This window comes from Rhipicephalus sanguineus, chromosome 1 (genome assembly GCF_013339695.2).
Source record: "Rhipicephalus sanguineus isolate Rsan-2018 chromosome 1, BIME_Rsan_1.4, whole genome shotgun sequence".
Lineage (NCBI taxonomy): Eukaryota > Metazoa > Arthropoda > Arachnida > Ixodida > Ixodidae > Rhipicephalus > Rhipicephalus sanguineus.
Window position 1 is genome coordinate 55,967,888 of NC_051176.1, and position 18,474 is coordinate 55,986,361.

General features: G+C 43.8%; 1 protein-coding gene across 2 annotated transcripts in view; it reads left to right on the forward strand.

Moving 5' to 3' along the window:
* The first annotated feature begins 214 nt into the window (after positions 1-214).
* Positions 215-18,474, forward strand: part of LOC119391585 (abasic site processing protein HMCES-like) — a 28,947-nt gene continuing 10,687 nt past the window's right edge. The window contains exons 1-4 of one of the 2 annotated variants that reach the window (XM_037659260.2): positions 215-399; positions 4,671-4,745; positions 7,678-7,740; positions 17,364-17,473. In XM_037659260.2, coding sequence (XP_037515188.1) covers positions 292-399; positions 4,671-4,745; positions 7,678-7,740; positions 17,364-17,473 — 356 coding nt within the window. In that variant the 5' untranslated portion in view covers positions 215-291. The remainder of the gene's footprint in view (positions 400-4,670; positions 4,746-7,677; positions 7,741-17,363; positions 17,474-18,474) is intronic. The other variant, XM_037659266.2, reaches the window with a different exon arrangement.

Consider the following 18,474-nt stretch of genomic DNA (forward strand, 5'->3'; position numbering starts at 1 on the left):
TTTTTGTTTTCATTATTTGTCCCCCCCTCCCCTAGTAGCGCTTTAATCGTCACACGGGTGTTGATGTTTGTCGCAATAGGTTTCCGACCACTTTTCGTTCCGACTTTCGCGACCTATTTAGATTGACCTTGGTCCACATAGTGTTGAATAATCCCGAGTCTTTTCATTGAATAAAGGAAATCTAATATTTTGTCAACATGGTTCTGCAGCTACTACGAGTGGAAGAAGCCCTCTTCTTGCGCAACCAAGGAGGCATTTTTCGTCTATTTCAAGCAGCCAGCAGGCATCTCTATGGTCACACGGGATTGGGACTGCAATGGGAAAGAGAAGACTCTCTTCCGGGACGGCCGTTGGCAAGGTCCCAAGCTGCTGACAATGGCAGCCATATTTGACATCAGCGTACGTGAAAGCCGCACAATGCAGTTTGGCCAAGTTTATTGTGAAGCTTGCTTCTTCATTTAGGCATTCCAGAGCTCACAAGTGGTAGCAGTATTAGTATGCCCACATTCATTAGTTTCTGAGCTCTTCAACCTGCTGCTTTTTTAATCTGCTGCTACGTTGGATCAGTAACGCTTAGTCGCCTGAGAAAGCATGCACCTTTGATCATCTTAGGCAGGTGAGCAAAAAAGGGGAGAATATGCAGATTCCAGAACTGTTTGTTGTGCACTCACGTTTTTCTGTCAGTCCTGAGGTCTTGCACTTCTGTCACTTGCATGCTTACTTCTAGGAGTCACTGCAGCCATATAAAAGAAGCCTAGTTTCCTATAGTCTGTAAATAGAGCTGCCTCCGTGAGAAATTGCACATTTGCAATAACAGTGGACGTGTAACAAAATGCTTGCTAAATTAGAAATGTTTCTTGCCGAAACTGAAAAAAAAAGAAAAAATCGCCTTCATCAAATCTCTCTAGTGATGCATGATTGACAGAGAATCTGCGGCATTTACGCATACCCTCCAAGATTAGGCATCTCCTGCTATGTGTTGTCTAAATCTTGGAAGCAAGAAGCTAGGAGCTGCATCATGATCTCACATCCATTAACCATCAAGGGCACATGTCAATTGCTTGGTGCTAATAAAAGGCTGCCTGCAAGAAAATTGGCCAATTGTCTGTCCCAGGTTAGCTTTGCAAGGGTTGCTTAATAATATATATATATATATATATATATATATATATATATATATATATATATATATAAACAAAACAATTCATTTAACATTGTTGTGGCCGGTGGACTGGCCTTCATCAGAGTGAATTCGGTGTTGGCCAACTCAATACACTCCGATAGAGGCTGGTCTACCGACAGCAACGTTAGTAAATGGATTGTTTTCTTTTTTAGATGTGCGTATGTTCATTTTCTGATATTTCCTTGGGTTCAGCTTATGCCTTTTTTTCTTACTATATATATATATATGACACTTATGTACATGCAGTAGAACTCCTATAATGCATTTTTCACGGGACCGTGAAAAAAAACAAACAGTAACCGGGAGACGTATAACATAAACATAGCTTAAAATCGGGAAAGACTGCTGCTAAATAATAAAAACAGATGAATTGAACATAGCTGCATCAGTTTATGGCTTAAAGAAGTCCTTGATGGAATTCTGGCATTTCTTTCATGCCGCAGCAGTCTGTTCTTGAGCACTTGGATGGCCTTGTGGTAGTCCACATCGCCAAACTGATTGATGTACCTCCTCAGCACATTCAGCACAGTGACAGCATCTGACAAGGCAGATGGTGCCTTGCTCCTCTAAGTCTACACGCTGCCAAAATCATGCAAAATAAGTGTTCTTGTCTCTCGACACATGCTTCTTCTTGAGTCCTTATAAGGACAGTGAGGCACTTTTAGAAGAAAACGAAGTTTTGGTGTCATAGAATTTCGTGTAGTGAGCTAGAAAATTACGTAAAAAAATGTGTAAACTAGCGCAAATAATTGTATCTTGGCAAAAACGTCCAGCACGTGCCTTGGCTGGTAACAGGGATGAAGAGGAAAAACGAGGAGAGGCCCCATCGTATCCCAATGAATTGTGATAAGTGTTGATGTCAAATTTATGGGGCAAGCAAAACAGGAGACACCCCGCGGTGAGCTTTCTGCGGAGGTTTGCTTCTCTGCAGATTTGAAATCCGCGTGTAATCTTGACACACGATGTATGTATGTAGTAAAATGTTGTAAGTGTACCTTTCAGTGGCTATTCATGGGTGGAAGGCCTGAGCATTGCATACTGAAAATCTGAAAGAGGAGCATTGTTGTGCAACAGTTCAGGAAGTACCAGTACGTGCTGTAATAAAAAACTGCCTACTGCATTGTGTTCGAACTGACCTGGCAACAATTTATGCATTTATTTCATGTTGCCAGGAGGTTAAGTATAAGTCATTGGGAAAAATGCTGGGCATTGGGCTTCTCTTTTCTTTCTCACATGTAGCCGAATTCCGATCCTGATGGAGCGCTTGATTAGTGGTGCGCCATGCATACGAGTGTGCACGGTATTGCATGGCTTTAAGAACTGATTTAGTAGAAAGGATGTAAGAATGGGCTTGTTGGTAATGATACATGGCGAAACGTGTAGCACACTATGAAGGACACAGATAAAGAAAGTGAAGACAGGACGATGCACTTACTTCCAACAGACTAATATTTAATGAGCTAAGGTGATACTAATATATTGACCAGTTGCGCGTAGGTACTGAGGCTAGTGGCTGGGCCAATAAAAAAACAATAACTAGGGGGTGAGAACAGAATGAATGAAGCTTTTGAAATGCTGTGCATTGCCACAAGCAGACACATTACCGCGTTTTGTTAAAAAAATTAAACTCTTTTTTTCGATGAGTCAATAAATGCTGTACTAATGCAAGAAGCCCCCAATCTGGTGGTATCAGCTGCCTCAATAATCTCACGGGTGGTTTTATTGTTGCTTGTGCCACTGACTATGCAGTTATCAAGAGAATTTGTACAACCACAGCTCCTACAGTGCTGGCCAATATGAGTAGCTGCTATTTTCCAAGAACTGCTAAGATGTTCACAAAGTCTATTATTTAGGCACCTGCCTGTTTGTCCAATATATTTTATCCTGCATGACAGTGGGAAAGTATAAACGACACCTTTTCGATAAGACATTAAAGGGTTTCTATGCTTTGTGGTGCACGAATAACAGACTGATTTACAGCGAGCCTTACAAAATTTGCAAAGTTTATTGGACATAGAAAAAACCACCAGTATGCTTCCTTGCTGGCTATCCCTTTAAGATGATGGGATATGTCATGTATGTAAAGGATGACAGAGAGACTTTGCTGGCTTGTATTATGATCGCTGACGCTCCCTAAGATATATGTCTTTCGTTTGACGGTCGTCAAAAGCCCTTCCGCAACTGAAGAGCTGACGTGCCATGGGTAGCCTGCTGCAATTAAACAATTTGTTTGGGGTAGAAAACTGGTGTCACATCTGTGCGAACAGGACTTATTTAAAGTGTTTCTCTTAAGGTGAGTTTGGTGATTCCCCCTTTTATGACCTTGGAGTGTCCTGATGAGGACGCCAGCAAGGGCTTGCTATCGTGCGGTTCGTATTGACTTAGAATAACAGAGAGCTGAGCTAGTTGGTAAGTACTATTCATTCTAAACAGACAGGGTGTGCAAACACGGACACAAGAAAGAAGTCAGGACACCACAACACCACAAATGCCGTTTGTGGTGTCCTGACTTCTTTCTTGTGTCCGTATTTGCACGCTCTGTCCTTTTAGAATTCGTATTGCCAGCAGATGTGCCTGAACGTGAATGTAAGCCTTAGGTCTAGAAACCTCAAGGAATCTTTCTCTGGTACTTCATACATGATTTGCAAAGGATTTAAATGCTCGGTGAACATTTCAGAGTCTGAGCCAAACCAGTCTTGGAAGTGTTCCTTGGCCCTCTCCAGGACAACCACATATTCATCAACATACCTCAGGATTTTTAAAACATTGGAATCACTGTGCTTTCATTTAAAGTCTCTCTTGTTTTTGCGAGTAATAAAGCGCTCAGAAATAAGCACTCGGAATTCTTTAAAAAACTCAATCACTTGTTCCAAATTTTTAACTGAAAACAGGTCATCAATCGTTAACATCTTCAACTTGTTTTGCAAAAACAATGCTACGGATTTATAGAGGTGCTTTGTTCTGACACAGTGACCCGAAGGGGCCAGTTTGGCTTGTGTGTTTTGGATGGGAAAAACACGTCTAATGCTACTGATTCACTGTTGTCAATACTCTGGGCCAGTTTAGTGAGATCCATTTCTCGGCTTTGTCGAAAAATGGATCTTACTAAGCTGGCCCAGGGTGTTGGCGCGGCCAGGGTGCCATGTGCAAGTTTCTTTACATTTTTCATGTTGGAAAAGCTACAAACAATATTCTTGTAATTCTACTGCCAGTTCTTAATGTATCAGGCAGGAACGTTACTGGAATGACATCTGAAAAAGGGATTCTGGTACATAGGTGTATGTAAATTATTTGTTGGAAGTGAACGCCAGAAAGGGAACGCCATCAAATGCCAGGTTCTCATGCACACACACATGCAAGCATGCACATATACACACATGTGCGCACACACACAAACACACACAGATCATGCTTACCTGTTTGTTTATAATTAATTTAACTAAAGTGGAATTTCTCTGCAGTTTGTCTTTTCTTTCTAACATTTCAGAAGGGCGTCTACACATTCAGCATCATGACCATGGCAGCACCAGAATACATGGCATGGCTGCATGACAGGGTGCCTGTAAGTGAACCCACTGAGTTTTGTGTTGTTCTTCAAGTTCACAGATCCTTAGAAGGTCCACACCCGTTGCCTCACATGTCAGTGGCGAAAAATGCATTGAAAGCTTAAGGAGGTGACAGGTGCCTAATTATATCCTACATATAGAGTGCACTTTCCTCACTCTTGCTCAACTCGGGTCCCCTATGCTGGGGTGTAGCACCAGTGACTGTGCTCTATCTACTACCATATTTACTCGAATCTAAGCCGATGTTTTTTTTTTTTTTTGAAAAAACAATGTGCAAAAGTGGGGGGGTCGGCTTAGATTCGAGTACCATGATTTGACCGCAGCCGCCAGCTACCTAAAGGCCCGGCCGTGCTAATGGCATGGCGGCACATGGTGAGCCGATCTCAGGCTGCCGTATGCAGACAGCTCTGCATGCGCGTCCGAGGCTCATTTTCACGACATCCTGCGGTAGCTGCATGGTGACGAGGTCACTCAGCCTCAGCGGCAGAGTGGTGGTCCCCATGGCTACTCAGGCTGACCGCGTCGTCTGCTTTCTACTGTCCATTGTTCCGAAATCTCGCAGTCTCACGTTCATGCAGCGAGGGTCGTCAAGCCGGCGAGATCTGAAATTAATTTGTCTATTTGTGCATCAAAATTTGCAAAACTCAACACAGGTATGTAATTCTTTGTGCTGATTGCAGTAACTGTTATGAAGTTTTGTGGTGTTCCAATATTTGGAACAGTGAAGGTGCCTTGTGAATCGAATTGAATACCGAGCTATTCGAATAAAATATATGCACACCCCTACTTGAGAGTCATTGAAAACACTTGAATTTTAGCCCTCGAAACCTTTAAGAACCCTGGGGCTGCTTTAAAGGGACTGTCTACTGTCCTTCATTGCTTTTCTGTTTTGTACCGCAATAGAAAGCGTGTACCGTCTGATGTGTCCAACCTTGCAGCGGTTTTTCTGGAAAGTGAGTAGAAATTTTTAAAACGGAATTTTTTTATCTGCGTTCAGTCTTCTTCCATTGGCATCAAACGTGCCCACAACACTGGTTGGTGGACGCAATGACGATTGTAGTGGGGGTAAAAATCAAAACACGAAAGCACATATGATTTCTGTAGGATTACTTTATTTTTGCTGAACACGAATGTAATAAATGTAACAGTCTTTTTCAGCACGCTAGCGGTTAAATGAAGCCTTATTATACCATTACAAAACACTTGTTTTGCTGTAATCATAGTCTATGCATTTATTTTAACACTGCTGCCGCAATCCAAGCCAAGTTGAGTCATCAGAAAGATACGATAAATGCACGTCTTCACAGCGCAGCACATGTGAGACATCCTAACAACAATACAGCGGCACAGTACCACCAGCGCGGAGGGCCGCATGGCATAGCGCATGAGTTGAAGCAGACGAAATCAAAGTCGATGCCGCAAGCAACGCCACCGGGCGCCTTTTTGGATGCGTGAGAACGAAAAAACAAAAATTACTCTCTGACTCAACCGAAAGCTACCTCAAGTGCGTAAAATACAATTTCAAGTTATACATGTTTGCTTTTAAGTAGAGCTGTGCGAATAGCAAAATTTTGGGTGCGAAGCGAATTCGAATATTGAAGTGTGAGTGCGAACCGAATCGAATATTTTTCGAATATTTTTCGAATATTTCTCGAATATTTATAGAATATTTTTCGAATACTTCGAAGTGAAATTGCAGAAAAAAAAGTTAAGAGAGGATTCCTAAGCATATTCTTATGAGATAGCAACATGGAAGTGTTTCTTTTCGCTAGGTTGATGAAGCACTGGCAGGGTGGTGTTTTATAGTTGTCTTATCAAGAATGAGGCAATGTAGAGGCCGAATTGTATTTATGTACATGAATTGGTGCAACCAAAGTGTTGCCAACAATACTTTACACGTGATAGGCAAAGGTGCCATTTCCTCAGCCTCTCCTCCTCTTCCTGTGGAACTTCTGTGGAAGCCCAACTGATGTGGCGGACAAGGGAAGACCGGAGTTCCAAATCTGCCTCATAGATGTCTATATATGAGAACATCTGAAATTTTGGATGCTAAAAAGCTTCGGCTTCTGGTTTTTCGGACTTCCTGCTAAACTTTCAGGTCGAAAACAGCATTAATTGAGCCCCCACCTCTGCCACATCTTTCATCTCCAAGTTGGAACCAGCGTTTTCTTGAGTTAATACATTTGCGACCGTAGCAGAGCTTGAAAGGCAGCTTTGCCGCAATACCGGGGTGTGATGAGGTGAAGCATATTGAAAATCTAGGTACCACTTCCAATCGGACGTTGGGTCTTGGCAAAGTTCGACCGTAACGGAGCTTGAACGGCAGCTTTGCCGCAATACCAGGTTGTGATGAGGTGAAGCATACTGAAAATTTAGGGACCACTTTCAATCGAACGTTGTCTTTTGGCAAAGTTCGACCGTTACGGAGCTTGAAAGGCAGCTTTGACGCAATACGAGGGTGTAATGTAGTGAAACATATTGAAAATCTGAAGGGGTCATTTTCAATCGGGCGTTGACTGTATTTGTTTTTGGGAAGTTTGAAGAGTTGCAATAGTAAAATTTCAGTGCGAATCGAATTGAATAGCAAACACTATTCGAAAAATATTTGAAATTTCGAATATTGGCGCACCCATACTTTAAGCAGAATAAGTCTACCTGCGAGGATTTCTTGTCCTACCAGTAGATTGACCACATCGCTGTTGGGTGACGCTGCGGTCATCCTTTCACGATTTCCAACATCAAATTAAAAATATAATTTCTTTTTTATGGGGCAAAAGCATGCTCATTGCCTTCGATGTGATGAATGATCTTCTCATTTTCACCACAATCAGAAAAAAATTTTCGAGCGGTAGACAGTTCCTTTAAGTAAGATTGGGCAGGAGGTGTGAGCGTTTAACAAGCTGTGGGCTTTGCTTCGGCTCTTTTCAGATGGTCCTCGATGGCGAAGCTGCTGTGGCAACCTGGCTTGACCCATCCCTTGACACTAAAAAGGTGTGTTACAAGTAAAGCTGGTGGTTCCAGATTTGTGAATTGCTAAGGCTATCTTCTCCTGTGTGCTACCTGTCATGTGGTCACTGCATTTATCTGACTGCCTTTTAAATGCGAAAGCATCTTATGCTCGGGGCAGTGTCCGTTCTGCGGCGTCCACACCCATACTGTGCATGTGCCAACTCTCCCCCCTCTCTTCGTGTGAGCTCGAGGAGGTGGCGTGAGCGCTGCCTCCGCTTCGTTCCTCCTCTCCCATTTCTCTCTCCGCCACAGCTGTGCGCTCGTATATAATGCAGCGCGCGCTCGTTCCCATTGCACTCCCCTTCGCAACGGCGCTATGAACGTTCGCAAAGTTGAACGTAAACGGCAATGCCGGCAAGCGAATCTCAAAGCTGCAAGGCTGCGAAAGCGCGTTCACTGTGCTTCCGTCATTCTCTCTCTGTGCAACGGTGTGTGAAACGCCGTGAACAACGTCAATGTCGGCGCTAGTTGCAGCGGCAGTGCCACTGCCGCAGAGCAGAGGAAGATTCGGGAAGCCGAATGTAAACGTCAGCGTCGGCAAGCGGTAATTCAAACGCCTCGACAACCACCGTCTCAGAAGTCACATAAGAGAAACGGAAACTCGATGCGCACCCCCCGCGATGCTTTCGCATCCCACTATGGTTGCCCGTAGGGGGAGATGATGTGTAATTTTTTTTCTACTTGCCTCAAAGCACACTGCCCTGTAATGCCAGACCATTCAAATTTATTATAAGGACAACCTTCTTCTAAGGGTTTGTCAATCAGAGTGGAAGGCAGCAGGAGCTCCTCTGCCTGAAAGTACAGTTAAAGTTTGACATAACAAACTTCAGTATAATGAAATTCTCTATACATCGAAATATTTCACTTCTTATAACTTCATGTCATGAAGCGAGTTGGCAGAGATTTCCAATATAACCAACTTTTAGCGCAGCCACGAAGGTGAACCAAGGCAATAAATGAAACCTCGTGTTAGTGGTGACACTGGTGCCAGTGGTAAAGTATTTCATTTACACACTGTTTCATTTTTAATGCATTTTAAGTGCGGAGCAGTTTAGGGGCCCGGCTTGTCGTCTATCCATGCATTTCATGTGGCTTGATAACGCTCACAGTAAAGCGCTCAATACAGGTCATATTGAGGCTAGCAGTGCTCAAAACCGGGTTAAAATTAATGAACAAGGTCTGAAATGATGTAATTAACAGAAATAACAAAGAAGTAATCGCAATAATTAACTAAAAATCGCTAAAAACGTTCCGGAAACCTGCGGCTGACTCTGGGGCCACGCAAGAGAGGGCGCTACCACCTTGCCGAATGAGCGAATTCCCCTCCCCCAACACTTCGCCGACACTGCGTCGCTACATCTGATGGGGGAAACAGCATGACGGAACTCACTGCAGACAATGCATATCTCAACAGCCGTAACAAGCAGGGAGTCCATAAAGCGCCGCAAAAAGTAGCGCACATGTCGCACACCGAGTTTGCGAATCTCCCTAACAAGGTTCTACTCGTGCTGGGGAAATCCTACATGGTTACTTGTACTAACATTGGCGCCATCGACGCTTTAGTAAACGGAGCAGTAAGAACTCTACGACCGGGAATCGCTGGGTGCTCGTGCTCTGCACTTCCTCAGGTTTCACAGTAGTGGAGCTGCGATACGTTTTTTCAAATTGCCCACCGCCTTTTCTGACAGCGGCTGAAGGGGTAGGGACACACCACATGTTCTCCACCTAGCCGCCAGAGCGGCGGAGAAGGAGAGTGTGCAGGCACCCTAGCTCATCATGTTGCCGGTATCATGCACTCTACACAGCAGCCTGGTTCCATATTAGGCTGTGCATGTCCCTAGCATTAGCGCTCGGTTTGGCGTTCTTGTCTGCGTGTGGCAAGCGACACCCATGAGTGACTGTAGAGGTGGTAATACTAAAACAACAGCCTCTCACTAATCTTGCAAGCAACCTTGATCATTCGGGAAATGGATGTTGTTGACAAGGCTTGTAGTATCTTGCTAGCTATCTTAGTTAGTGAGAAAAAGGGTGTCACTGCTTATGAGAGTTATCACTGAGCTCGCTCTCCATGATACTGAAGTCGAAAGTGGCTATCCTTGACTTCCGGAAGAAAAGGATAGATTCCCAGCAAGAGCAATCGGAACACGCGCTTTTAAAGCGAATAAAAGCTTTTTCGGTGAGTGCACTGCACCAGAATATTTTTAAATAGCCGACCTCTCTCTCTCCCTTTCTCTCTTTTTTTTTCCTGCTTGCAGTTATCTCCAACACCGCTGCCAGCTTCATAAACTTGCATCTGTTCTGTTATAAAACTGAGTTAGAAGAGTTTTGTTGGACCAATGTATAGTGGCGACAAGTTTTTGCCGCCATGCCTATCTTGCACGATTTTTTGGACATACTGGGTTTGCACGAAGTTGCACGATAGATAATGTGTTTATCGTGAACAAGGGTGTTGTAATTTGAGTTTTCACCTCGTTTTCATGTGATTTTGAATGTTTTATGGTGAGTATCGGAAGGGTTTCGAGATTGCATGTTCATTGGACTGAGTGGAGAGTAATGTTGTGCCACTTGGCTTTGATGGTAAGCCGTAGCGACAGAATCATAATTCCGCTCACGCTAATCAGGACTGCTTTGGACATGCATTTCTTTTGGCTTTCCACGTGTCATCGGTGCCTGATGAGAACTTCATTGATGTGGCGTCAAACTGCAAATATGGTGAATGGCTCCAGGTTCAGCAAAACTGATCTTCCTTTGTTTTCTGTCGAAATAGTGCCTGTTGTCTGTCGAACTAGTGCGTGCGATCGCGCCCTTAATTATAAGCAAAGTTCGTAGTTGCTGCTCGAGTAACACAGCCTCCTTGCTCTTCAGCGGCGGCGCCCATTCACACTCCTTCGCGGGGCCTTTCCTCTTTGCTTGACAAGCCATTGATGATGGGCCTTGCATGCAGAGTGATGTTATCACATGTTCCACACATGCTGATGCACATGTAAATATACATTTTAGAGCTGTGCTCTAAAATGTATAGATATTTACATGTGCATGAGCGTTATGTGTGCAAAATATTATTTCATAATGTACGCAGCCCATACCACCTAAACATCTTTGCTGGTAAATCCGTACCAATATGAATGTTGCGGGCCCACAATTTTTTTCCTCTTCCTACGCGCAAAGGACATGCTGCTTATACATGTGCCCGCGAAGCTAATGGAAAAACTGATCTCCTTGTTACATGTCTCATGCCTGCAGCTGGAATCTCTCATCTGGTGTAGGCGAAAGCCTTAGATGCCACATGAAAGTGGAAAAGTGATTGCTAATGGTGTCGGCATCAACACGAATGGTCTAAAAAGTCACATGATCACAGATCACATCATCATGACGTTACAGATCACCAATAAATACAATAGACTGAAGAGAAAAAGAAGCTGGCTTTTGCCTTCGAGTCGTCTTAAAGGACCCCTGACAGCGACGTTCTTGTTTGTGACTTTCTTGCTGTAATTTGTAGCTTTGTGTCTGGTAATACCGAAATTGAATCGTAAATGCTCTAATGTGTTGTATAATTAATGCTAGTGTCGATTTCAGCGTCACTTCGAAACGCCCGCCTAAAATCATAAGAAACTGCCGCCCCACTGCCTAAGATCACGTGCACTCAAGGTGCGGTGACTTGAAAGCGCAGCTTTCAAGTTAGGAGCCCCGCACGTGGTAAAGATTGAAACGATGTGGGTGCTTCAGTATTAGTTAAGCCTGTTAAGCCCGTGTCCCCTCACGGAAAAGAATCGCATTCCTGGCCTAAGCAGCCAGAACTGCCTTGAGAGCAGCCCGACAACAGGGCGGGAGGGGTGAACAGTAGCCCTCGCCAGGTGCCAGTTGAGGTACTGTGTCTGCCCCGCTTATCTTCTGTGACATCCGCAATACTCGCATTACTCGTGGAGCGTGAGACAAGGCCCCTATCGATGTCATACTAGTGGCGATGTTGCGAGGTGCTACCAACTCAGATGAGCACTCACGCTTACCTTAAAACCAAATTAAAATACCTAAAACGCAACGCTTGCCACTAATAATAGGTCAGAAGTGCCCACGTATACAGGTCAATCAAACAACATAAACATCTCGAGGCTTCAGTTTTGGTGTCAGAGGTCCTTTAAGGGGAGACGCGGGTCTTGGAACGGTCAAAAATGGTCAAAAAATCGATTTTTCGCAAAGCTTATTTTCGAGGCGTTTGTACTTCTGAGCACCTACTCTCAAATTGCTAACGCTAAATTCGGTCGGGAAACGCGATAAAATCGGCTTTCAAAGCACCCCGGCAGCACTAAAATGTCCCCAAAAGGACGAAATTTGTTCGAACTTCCCGCGCGCGCCATGAGCGTTGCAGCGGGCCGAGCGCCGCCATCTTGGGCTAGATTTGAAGCTGTTTTCTTTGTGCACATTTTGCGCCATCTCAAAATGGCGTCGCTCAAGCAGAACGGCCGCCGTCGCGGGTTTTCTGAAGGTCGTTTCCAGGCCACTGATTGGCTCTCACGCGGCGCGCTTTTCAAGCGCGCCTTTCCGAGTCTCCCATTGGCTGGCGCGACCGACACGTCATTTTTTTTTTCTTTGTGTTTGGTTCTCCGCCGTGGCTGTCCGTTTGTGTGCGCCTGCTTTTGCGATCGTGCGTGTTTCTCGACGGACCGTGTCTCTACTTTGTGCCGGTAGTTTTTCCACGCGATCGAGATGCCTGGAGACTCTCGTCTGAAACCATCGACGCAACGAGCTTTTGGAAGCCGTAAAAAACGGGCTTGGAACAAGAAGGCGCCGGCTACAAGTGCACCGTCGGCAGCGGAGTTGGAGTCGCGGCCGGACCCTTTGGACCTGCCGGGAACTTCAACTGACGACACCGTGGGACCAAGTTCGACTAGCGAAACACTTCGGGTTGATGCCGCGTACTACTCAACGGCGGAGCAGGCGCAGCGAGTTGAGAGATCGGCGCAAACGAAGACCGTTCTGTCTGGAAAGTCGGCTACCCAGCGCAAGTTCGACCTTCTTGGAGTAAGCGCGGAGTGCCAGACCGGTGACGCCGGGACCGATTTTTTGCTCGTCGATATGAAAGTTTTGAATAACTTTTTTGCACAAGCGAAGTGCGACAAATGCGACGCAAAAAGTCTCAGCGTGAGGAAGGCAACGGACAAGGAGTACGGCCTTGCGGTAAAGCTTATTTTTTCTTGCAGCAGTTGTGATTTCGAGAAGAAGCAATTTTCTTCTCCGAGAGTGAGCGGAACTGCCACCATCACTCCCTTCGAAGTCAACATGAGGGCCATGAAGGGGATACAGATGATAGGCAAAGGTGTTACTGCCCTTTCGGACTTTTGTGCGTGTATGAACCTTTCGCACCGAGGCTTGCACCACAAGACGTTTCAGGGACACCTAAAAAGTTTAGTGAAAGCCTGCGAAAACACAGCGACTGAAAGTGAAGCTGCTAGTGTGGCAGTAATAAAAGAGCTGTATACAGACTTCCTGAACCCCATAGGGAACATCGATGTTGTGTTCGACGGCTCATGGATGACGCGAGGTCGGAGCTCACACATAGGTGTGGGCTGCATCATTGAGCTCTACACTGGCCTTGTAATTGACCATGTTGTTTACTCAAACTTTTGTCTCGGCTGTGCCCTGGGACCACAGCCTAGAAAAAGACTCTCTGCGTTTACGCAAGGCAAATGCAACTCATCTGAAGAGCACCAACACAAAAAAGACTCTTGCAAGGAGACACAAAACGGGTGCAACTGAAGATTACAGTCCTGGACTACTTTGAAGGTATTCTCTCAAGCATAGCAACCTATTACCCAGGGTAACATGCTGCCTAACATCTAGAAGGTTCTTCCTAAAGACTGAAAAGACATGAGCAGCCAGTCGCTTGAGCCTCATACCCCATGGCTTTTCCAGAACCCCCCAGCCGCTTGTCATGGTGGGGTTTTGATCATGCTTTGCACATTGGAAAATTTTTTTAGATATGATTCCTTGGGTGGAACAAGACACTTTCTGTTTTGTTTTGAAGGGAAACAGATGGGGAACATGTGAATAAAATTTATGGTTAAAGGTTCCTTTTAGAAATTTATACAGTGCGTGTCAATCTTCAAACGCGATTTTCTCAGCTTCACATTTTTTGCCAACTTGACCAGCCTTACGGATCTTTTCATTATGTTTTTGTAAGGTAATTTTGATAAATTTTATACCGTTGAATTCGTAAGAAATAGGACTGTGGAGCTATGCTATTTTTTTGTGGCTAAGATGAACATATGAAATTTTGTGAACAATAATGTGAGCTAATTGCATTTCAAGATTACACAATGTCAATACAATTGAAAGTTCTTATATGATGATATATCTCAGTGACAATATAAATAGCATAGCTCCACATGGCAGGTCTTTGGCTACAGCTGCATCTTAAACAGAACCTAAAAATACTGAGGGAAAGTGTCTTAATGACCCGTAAGAAATTACCTAATTAGATTTCACTTATGCTCTCACAATTTGATAACTAATTGAAGTACATGAAAACTAATTATATTTTTGAAAACAGGAGGAAGAAATACATATACACACCCAATTTCATTACAATATCTCCAATAATAAAACTTTTCGTTTCGAGACCAGGAATGTTTTATGGTGAGTATCGGAAGGGTTTCGAGATTGCATGTTCATTGGACTGAGTGGAGAGTAATGTTGTGCCACTTGGCTTTGATGGTAAGCCGTAGCGACAGAATCATAATTCCGCTCACGCTAATCAGGACTGCTTTGGACATGCATTTCTTTTGGCTTTCCACGTGTCATCGGTGCCTGATGAGAACTTCATTGATGTGGCGTCAAACTGCAAATATGGTGAATGGCTCCAGGTTCAGCAAAACTGATCTTCCTTTGTTTTCTGTCGAAATAGTGCCTGTTGTCTGTCGAACTAGTGCGTGCGATCGCGCCCTTAATTATAAGCAAAGTTCGTAGTTGCTGCTCGAGTAACACAGCCTCCTTGCTCTTCAGCGGCGGCGCCCATTCACACTCCTTCGCGGGGCCTTTCCTCTTTGCTTGACAAGCCATTGATGATGGGCCTTGCATGCAGAGTGATGTTATCACATGTTCCACACATGCTGATGCACATGTAAATATACATTTTAGAGCTGTGCTCTAAAATGTATAGATATTTACATGTGCATGAGCGTTATGTGTGCAAAATATTATTTCATAATGTACGCAGCCCATACCACCTAAACATCTTTGCTGGTAAATCCGTACCAATATGAATGTTGCGGGCCCACAATTTTTTTCCTCTTCCTACGCGCAAAGGACATGCTGCTTATACATGTGCCCGCGAAGCTAATGGAAAAACTGATCTCCTTGTTACATGTCTCATGCCTGCAGCTGGAATCTCTCATCTGGTGTAGGCGAAAGCCTTAGATGCCACATGAAAGTGGAAAAGTGATTGCTAATGGTGTCGGCATCAACACGAATGGTCTAAAAAGTCACATGATCACAGATCACATCATCATGACGTTACAGATCACCAATAAATACAATAGACTGAAGAGAAAAAGAAGCTGGCTTTTGCCTTCGAGTCGTCTTAAAGGACCCCTGACAGCGACGTTCTTGTTTGTGACTTTCTTGCTGTAATTTGTAGCTTTGTGTCTGGTAATACCGAAATTGAATCGTAAATGCTCTAATGTGTTGTATAATTAATGCTAGTGTCGATTTCAGCGTCACTTCGAAACGCCCGCCTAAAATCATAAGAAACTGCCGCCCCACTGCCTAAGATCACGTGCACTCAAGGTGCGGTGACTTGAAAGCGCAGCTTTCAAGTTAGGAGCCCCGCACGTGGTAAAGATTGAAACGATGTGGGTGCTTCAGTATTAGTTAAGCCTGTTAAGCCCGTGTCCCCTCACGGAAAAGAATCGCATTCCTGGCCTAAGCAGCCAGAACTGCCTTGAGAGCAGCCCGACAACAGGGCGGGAGGGGTGAACAGTAGCCCTCGCCAGGTGCCAGTTGAGGTACTGTGTCTGCCCCGCTTATCTTCTGTGACATCCGCAATACTCGCATTACTCGTGGAGCGTGAGACAAGGCCCCTATCGATGTCATACTAGTGGCGATGTTGCGAGGTGCTACCAACTCAGATGAGCACTCACGCTTACCTTAAAACCAAATTAAAATACCTAAAACGCAACGCTTGCCACTAATAATAGGTCAGAAGTGCCCACGTATACAGGTCAATCAAACAACATAAACATCTCGAGGCTTCAGTTTTGGTGTCAGAGGTCCTTTAAGGGAATGCATAAGGGACCGTGCGTGTTTTCATCATTGAGGCGCTGTTGTATGTCATGGGATTTGTTGGCCACGTCTACTAATTTTAAGCATAATATTTTGTTAACATCAAAACTATAGATTTGTGGCAAGAATCCCGCACTTCAATAACTACATAGTCGTATTTAGAGTATTGTTTCATAAAGTACAGTTTTGCTGCTCCAGTATTATGTTAATATGTGTGTGTCGAAAAAAAAAAAAAGCTCACGAGGTTATTCCACAATATTCAACGGCAAGATGCCCTTTTTTTTTTCATAATCGAGTGCGATAATGAGTCCTCTGGCAAGCGTTTTTTCCATGAGGTTTGCAATGAATTGAAATATTTTTCTGGCCCTTCATAGGACCCCCACAATAATTATTCAAGTGCTCAAATATAAATGCAGCTTGCTTCTCTGACGTTTTCCAGAAAGTTAAATTATCACCAGGGCGCTCCCAGGTGCAAAATTACCTGCTCCAAAGTGCTCCAAAATGGAATTTTTCGCTGCTCCAAAAATTGCTCCAAATCAGAAGTACTCTGTATCATCACTCGCAAAATTTCATTTGATGAGTTTTGCCTGTACTGCTGATAGTAGAACCTCGATAATTCGAAAGTCTGCATTCATATTGATGGGTGATTCAAACTGCGAGGCTGATCCCGGCAAAAAAAAAAAAACTACCAAATTTGAATTCTTAAAATCTGCTGAACGGTTATTTCGAACAAGATTTCATATGCCTACAGGACCACTCTTTGGAAAAAGGTTGCATCATGTTTCCTCTCTCATCATGTCTTCAAAACATTGAGATAGGCGTGCAGGGAGATGGCACACATTTAGCTACAAGCAATCTCAGCTTGCCCTGCCTTTGTATTCACCATGGATAACCTGGGAAATAAACAGCGCCGGCTGCCTATGCGCTCACCTCCATTACTTTAACCACGTGAAAGCATGTACGCCCAGCTGGGTTTACTCATTCTTGTGCACTCGATATAACTAGATAAATTGTCTATTTCGCTGAATTCATTATATCACAATATAACTGTATTAGTGGATCTCTATTAGGAAATTTTTATTTGTTTGCATGCCTGCTAGAGGGTTACAGCATCAGTTGTAATTGTGTCCATCGGGGAATTTCACAAAAGGACAAAAAAACGTGGCACACTTTGGAAACTTAGCACGATTAGCTTAATATAGATGCCCTGTGTAAGTGCATATTAATGATATATTTATTTTGTGCATTGTGTTTAAAGTCAATTTTTTGCTGTGTAGCTCTGTTTTTGCCTAATCATTTTGTGCCTGTGTCTTGCTTGCATTTCACAGTTGATTGAATCAATCATGTTTCCAACGACGCTTAACTGGCACCAGGTCGGAAGTAAAGTTGGGAACGTCAACAACAAGGGCATGGACTGCGTTCTCCCCGTTAACAAGAAGTGCGTATTGTGGTTGTACTTTGTCTTTATCAATCATGCTTGTTTGTCTATTTATTCATTTGCATTTTCTGTGGCCATTTTTAAATCCCCACCTTCTTATTTCCTGGCAAGGAAGTTCATCCTACACGCTCTGCCTCGCAGGTTTCTTGTGAAATTGAAAAAGGTTGGTTTGGGATTACGGTTGACTTCCATTAATTTGTCACCTGAAGAGACTGACAAAGCTGGTCAAATTATTTAGTTGATAGAATGAAGCAAGGGGCAGAAGAAAACCACCCAACCCACAACTGAATCATTTAGCAGTATTTTCCGTGATTGTAATATGTCCTCAACTTCAAGGAGCACCCACATATTATGGGTCCAAAGTAGAGAATTAACATAAAAGTGGCAATGGAATGCTTAACCTTGTGGAAATCGGACGTGCGCTTAATTTTGTTTTAAAGAGGAACATAGCAAATTTCCCAGTTCCGACGAAACTAGCGAACTTTATATTCACACTATGATAATTCACTAATTTTTGTCATTATCAGTCTTAGGCAGCTCTTTAACGCTATGAAAAAAGAAATAAATGTAGGGATCCTTGCTTTTCTTTGCATGTCTGATTTTCCACACTTCTCGAACGTCTCCAACAGCTGCAAATGGTATGGTGGCCCACACCGGACTAACGACATTGCCAATCTGTTCTGCATTGCATGCAATTCTCTGGAACTTTGAGAACATGTGATACGACCTGTTGGCATTAGTTGAAGTAAAATAACTCATTGTTTTAAAGTGCACTCATAATCACACTGGAAACTGCTCGTCATCGCTTTTATGCTACACAAATTTGCCATCCATGGTTGTGATCTTGTGATAGCATTGGCAATAACACTGCGAAGGTTGTCTCTGACCAGATTGCTGCAAACAGAGCTTTGGTTTTGGTTTTGCGTGAAATTGTAGCGTTGGAAACATTTTTGGACGACCTTTCATGGGGAAAAAAAGAAATGCATTAGAATGGGGTAAAT